Source organism: Oncorhynchus mykiss, chromosome 4 (assembly GCF_057628025.1).
Source record: "Oncorhynchus mykiss isolate SJ-2025 chromosome 4, ASM5762802v1, whole genome shotgun sequence".
NCBI lineage: Eukaryota > Metazoa > Chordata > Actinopteri > Salmoniformes > Salmonidae > Oncorhynchus > Oncorhynchus mykiss.
This window is the reverse complement of record NC_143025.1, coordinates 1,001,061-1,007,500: the sequence shown is the minus strand read 5'-3', so window position 1 is coordinate 1,007,500 and position 6,440 is coordinate 1,001,061. Positions and strand designations below refer to the sequence as shown.

At 38.1% G+C, this 6,440-nt stretch overlaps 1 protein-coding gene across 1 annotated transcript in view; it reads left to right on the top strand.

Annotated features, from left to right (window-relative positions):
- Window positions 1-5,859, top strand: part of si:dkeyp-73b11.8 (kunitz-type U19-barytoxin-Tl1a) — a 19,093-nt gene extending 13,234 nt beyond the window's left edge. The window contains exons 3-6 of the mRNA XM_036969222.2: window positions 1-52; window positions 298-342; window positions 2,943-3,021; window positions 4,872-5,859. The exon at window positions 1-52 is cut by the window's left edge and continues 125 nt beyond it. Coding sequence (XP_036825117.2) covers window positions 1-52; window positions 298-342; window positions 2,943-3,021; window positions 4,872-4,956 — 261 coding nt within the window. The 3' untranslated portion in view covers window positions 4,957-5,859. The remainder of the gene's footprint in view (window positions 53-297; window positions 343-2,942; window positions 3,022-4,871) is intronic.
- The last annotated feature ends 581 nt before the right edge of the window (window positions 5,860-6,440 follow it).

The window sequence follows — 6,440 nt, the reverse complement described above, 5'->3', positions numbered from 1 at the left end:
AACAGGTTCATCGACCATCAGGCCTGCAACGCCACCTGTGCCGGGATTCATGGTGAGATGACATGACATGACATGACATAACACATAAAATAACACAGCATAAACGAATGAATCGTGAATCATGAAATATCCTAACTTAGAGGTTCTACAAATATTTTTTGTAGTTTTCAATGCCACATGACACTGAAAAACACATGAATGTAATGTTGAATAATTAACTGATACTATGTTTATAATAATCTGACATACTAATCTAACATAATAATCTGATTTAATAATCTGATGTTTTGTCATCAGATGAAGGTAGTGAGGATGAGGAGGATGAGCCCGATACTCCTATTGGTGAGTAGAGATACAGGTCTATATACTCCTATTGGTGGGTAGACATACAGGTCTATATACTCCTATTGGTGGGTAGAGATACAGGTCTATATACTCCTATTGGTGGGTAGAGATACAGGTCTATATACTCCTATTGGTGAGTAGAGATACAGGTCTATATACTCATATTGGTGAGTAGAGATACAGGTCTATATACTCCTATTGGTGGGTAGAGATACAGGTCTATATACTCCTATTGGTGAGTAGAGATACAGGTCTGTATACTCCTATTGGTGGGTAGAGATACAGGTTTATATACTCCTATTGGTGAGTAGAGATACAGGTCTGTATACTCCTATTGGTGGGTAGAGATACAGGTCTATATACTCCTATTGGTGGGTAGAGATACAGGTCTATATACTCCTATTGGTGAGTAGAGATACAGGTCTATATACTCCTATTGGTGGGTAGAGATACAGGTCTATATACTCCTATTGGTGGGTAGAGATACAGGTCTATATACTCCTATTGGTGCGTAGAGATACAGGTCTATATACTCCTATTGGTGAGTAGAGATACAGGTCTATATACTCCTATTGGTGAGTAGAGATACAGGTCTATATACTCCTATTGGTGGGTAGAGATACAGGTCTATATACTCCTATTGGTGGGTAGAGATACAGGTCTATATACTCCTATTGGTGAGTAGAGATACAGGTCTATATACTCCTATTGGTGAGTAGAGATACATGTCTATATACTCCTATTGGTGGGTAGAGATACAGGTCTATATACTCCTATTGGTGGGTAGAGATACAGGTCTATATACTCCTATTGGTGAGTAGAGATACAGGTCTATATACTCCTATTGGTGGGTAGAGATACAGGTCTATATACTCCTATTGGTGGGTAAAGATACAGGTCTATATACTCCTATTGGTGAGTAGAGAGATTCACTACATGACCAAAAGTATGTGGACACCTGCTCGTCGAACATCTCATTCCAAAATCATGGGCATAAATATGGAGTTGGTCCCCCCTTTGCTGCTATAACAGCCTCAACTCTTCTGGGAAGGCTTTCCACTAGATGTTGGAACATTGCTGCTATAACAGCCTCCGCTCTTCTGGGAAGGCTTTCCACTAGATGTTGGAACATTGCTGCGGAGACTTGCTTCCATTCAGCCACAAAAGCATTAGTGAGGTTGGGCACTGATGTAGGGCCGATTAGGCCTGGCTTGCAGGTGGCGTTCCAATTCATCCCAAAAGGTGTTCGTTGGGGTTGAAGTCAGGGCTCTGTACAGGCCAGTCAAGTTCTTCCACACCAATCTTAACAAACCAATTCTGTATGGACCTCGCTTTGTGCTCGGGGGCATTGTCATACTGAAACAGGCAAGGGCCTTCCACAAACTGTTACCAAAAAGTTGAAAGCACAGAACCGTCTTGAATGTCATTGTATGCTGTAGCGTTAAGATTTCCCTTCACTGGAACTAAGGGGCCTAGCCCGAACCATGAAAAACAGCCGCACACAATTTTCCTCCTCCACCAAACTTTACAGTTGGCACTATGCATTGGGGCAGGCAGTGTTCTCCTGGCATCCGCCGAACCCAGATTTGTCCGTCAGACTGCTAGAAGGTGAAGCGTGATTCATCACTCCAGAGAACGTGTTTCCACTGTTCCAGAGTCCAATGGCGGCGAGCTTTACACCACTCCAGCCGACGCTTGGCATTGCGCATGGTGACCTTTGGCTTGTGTGTGGCTGCTCAGCCATGGAAACCAATTTCAGGAAGCTTCCGACAAACAGTTCTTGTGCTGATGTTGTTTCCAGAGGTAGTTTGGAACTCAGTGGTGAGTGTTGTAACCGAGGACAGACATGCTTCAGCACTCAATGGTTCCGTTAGCTTGTGTGGTCTACCACTTTACGGCCGAGCCGTTGTTGCTCCAAGACGTTTCCACTTCACAATAACAGCACTTACAGTTGACCAGGGCAGCTCTAGCAGGACAAACTGACTTGTTGGAAAAGTGGCATCCTATGACAGTGCCACGTTGAAAGACACTGAGCTCTTGTGATAAAGTACTGTACAGTACACTGTTAATCATTACTGGTGATATAGTACATTACAGTACAGTGTTAATCATTACTGGTGATATAGTACATTACAGTACAGTGTTAATCATTACTGGTGATATAGTACATTACAGTACACTGTTAATCATTACTGGTGATATAGTACATTACAGTACACTGTTAATCATTACTGGTGATATAGTACATTACAGTACACTGTTAATCATTACTGGTGATATAGTACATTACAGTACACTGTTAATCATTACTGGTGATGTAGTACATTACAGTACACTGTTAATCATTACTGGTGATATAGTACATTACAGTACAGTGTTCTGTCTTTGTTGATACAGTGCAGTACACTGTGTTATTCAATTTTATACACCGGTCAGCAATGGCTGAGGCTGAAATAGCCAAATCCACTAATTTGAAGGGGTGTCCACATACTTTTGTCTACATAGTGTAGGTCTATTTAACAATTTTGATCTTTTATTCATTAGTTGTTGTTATGTTGTTGTTAACAAAAAAACTCACGTTATTCTGCTTCCTGCAGCCCTGATTCTGGGAGTGGTGTTGGGGATCACGGGAGGAATAATTATTGGAGTCGTTATTTTCCTGGTGATACAGAGCAAGTAAGTACACGGTTCATTATTCTCTGATACAGTACAGTACACTGTTCATTATTCTCTGATATAGTACAGTACACTGATCATTATTCTCTGATACAGTACAGTACACTGTTCATTATTCTCTGATATAGTACAGTACACTGATCATTATTCTCTGATACAGTACAGTACACTGTTCATTATTCTCTGATACAGTACAGTACACTGTTCATTATTCTCTGATATAGTACAGTACACTGATCATTATTCTCTGATACAGTACAGTACACTGTTCATTATTCTCTGATATAGTACAGTACACTGTTCATTATTCTCTGATGATACAGTACAGTACACTGTTCATTATTCTCTGATACAGTACAGTACACTGTTCATTATTCTCTGGTGATACAGTACAGTACACTGTTCATTATACTCTGATACAGTACAGTACACTGTTCATTATTCTCTGATACAGTACAGTACACTGTTCATTATTCTCTGATATAGTACAGTACACTGATCATTATTCTCTGATACAGTACAGTACACTGTTCATTATTCTCTGATATAGTACAGTACACTGATCATTATTCTCTGATACAGTACAGTACACTGTTCATTATTCTCTGATATAGTACAGTACACTGATCATTATTCTCTGATACAGTACAGTACACTGTTCATTATACTCTGATACAGTACAGTACACTGTTCATTATTCTCTGATACAGTACAGTACACTGTTCATTATTCTCTGATACAGTACAGTACACTGTTCATTATACTCTGATACAGTACAGTACACTGTTCATTATTCTCTGATACAGTACAGTACACTGTTCATCATTCTCTGATATAGTACAGTACACTGTTCATTATTCTCTGATACAGTACAGTACACTGTTCATTATTCTCTGATATAGTACAGTACACTGTTCATTATTCTCTGATACAGTACAGTACACTGTTCATTATTCTCTGATACAGTACAGTACACTGTTCATTATTCTCTGGTGATACAGTACAGTACACTGTTCATTATTCTCTGATACAGTACAGTACACTGTTCATTATTCTCTGATATAGTACAGTACACTGTTCATTATTCTCTGATACAGTACAGTACACTGATCATTATTCTCTGATACAGTACAGTACACTGTTCATTATTCTCTGATACAGTACAGTACACTGTTCATTATTCTCTGATATAGTACAGTACACTGTTCATTATTCTCTGGTGATACAGTACAGTACACTGTTCATTATTCTCTGATACAGTACAGTACACTGTTCATTATTCTCTGATATAGTACAGTACACTGTTCATTATTCTCTGATATAGTACAGTACACTGTTCATTATTCTCTGATACAGTACAGTACACTGTTCATTATTCTCTGATATAGTACAGTACACTGTTCATTATTCTCTGATACAGTACAGTACACTGTTCATTATTCTCTGGTGATACAGTACAGTACACTGTTCATTATTCTCTGATACAGTACAGTACACTGTTCATTATTCTCTGATATAGTACAGTACACTGTTCATTATTCTCTGATACAGTACAGTACACTGTTCATTATTCTCTGATACAGTACAGTACACTGTTCATTATTCTCTGATACAGTACAGTACACTGTTCATTATTCTCTGATATAGTACAGTACACTGTTCATTATTCTCTGATACAGTACAGTACACTGTTCATTATTCTCTGGTGATACAGTACAGTACACTGTTCATTATTCTCTTTAATTAAACATAGAATTAAAATTTAAATAATTTTTACAGAATAATTTTTTGTTGTAATTTGTCTTAATTATACTACAATTAACTAACTGCTATTTTATATCAAATATCAGTAAGAATCACAAACGTGCACCAAAGAAAGTGAAAGAAGCCAAGATGGAGACACCACTGCAACAGGAGCCAATTGAGATGGCATAGAGAAGAGAACACAGGAATGACTGGAAACACCATAGAAATGAGAATGACTAGAGCGCATGATCCCATTCAAGTCCACTTTCCATTTTAAGTGTACCCATGCCAGTCATTGTATTTCTAGGGGAAACACCAGGCAGGGCCCTCACCTGAATGGCCCCTCTCAGGTTGATTTAATAGAGGAATGTAGATCTACAACTAACAACCCTACAATGTAATGTCATGTTTCCATCATGTATTGTTATCAGAATATTCACAAATCCTTGTTCCTGGGTTGGAGGAGTGGAAAATGAGAGAGTCATATGGTATCTGCCTTTTCCTTCACTAATGCAGGCCAGGCTATTTTCCCCATGGTCATGTTTAAAATGACTCTCAATTATCTTACAACATGTATAAGGCTTTCTGCACTCTCGTCTTTTACAATATGACTTCTGTGTTTATTTCAGGTATATTTGGTAGCTGCTCACATCACCTCCACGGGCCACTATTGTTTATTAATTAGATTACGCCATCGTGTGCTTTTACTGAACTCCTCAGTGGGCAAACAGGGTTCTTCTGATATTCCCATAGTTCTTCATGTGGAATGTGTGTTTTATTTTACGTGTTTATGTTTGGTCTGTATCAACATTCACATTGGTTTTGTTCCAACTACTGTATGTAACATTATTGTAAGGCATGATGTGAGAATGAACCAAAACACTGTTTAAAAAATATATATATATATTATGGGACAGGTTTTACCCACAGAAATAGAATGAATAGAACTGTCATCCCCATTCAAGTAAATTGTGCCATTATGGGACTGAGATGATGTCATCCTCCTGGACTGGCAGCCATTTTGAGTGTACCCATAAGGAGCAAAGCAGGAAGTAAAAGCAGGAAGTAAATAAAAGCAGGAAGTAAATAAAAGCAGCGAGTCAATCTGTGCTGTGATGTTGTTGTTGTGAAATTCCATATACACTTTTAAGGATACATATTCAAATGTGTTACAAAAATAAATGAACACAGATAAACACAAAAATGAAACATGAGCATAACTTAAAGGGGAATGGAGCTGTGTTCAAATACAGAGTACTCATACTAACTGCACTAACCACTAACCATTGTGATGTAAATGTAGTATGCTTATTGTTCATAGTATGGATAATCATAGCTGTCAAAGATTGTGTGACCTTCATATTATGGTATTCCAGTAAAAGAAGAACTTACATATTTAGGCATAACCATTACCAAGGATCAGAAGTCTAGAGGCTTACTAAATTTGAACCCTCTTATTAAAACAAAACAGAAGAAACTAAATCAATGGCTACAGAGGGAATTATCTTTAAAAGGTAGAGTCCTAATAACCAAGGCTGAAGGTATCTCTAGACTAACATATGGTGCTCTATCTTTATATCTTGACAGTAAAATAAGCAAGGAGATAGACCAGATGCTTTTCAACTTTCAGTGGAGAAACCGTACCCATTACATTAGGAAAACTGTTGTAATGA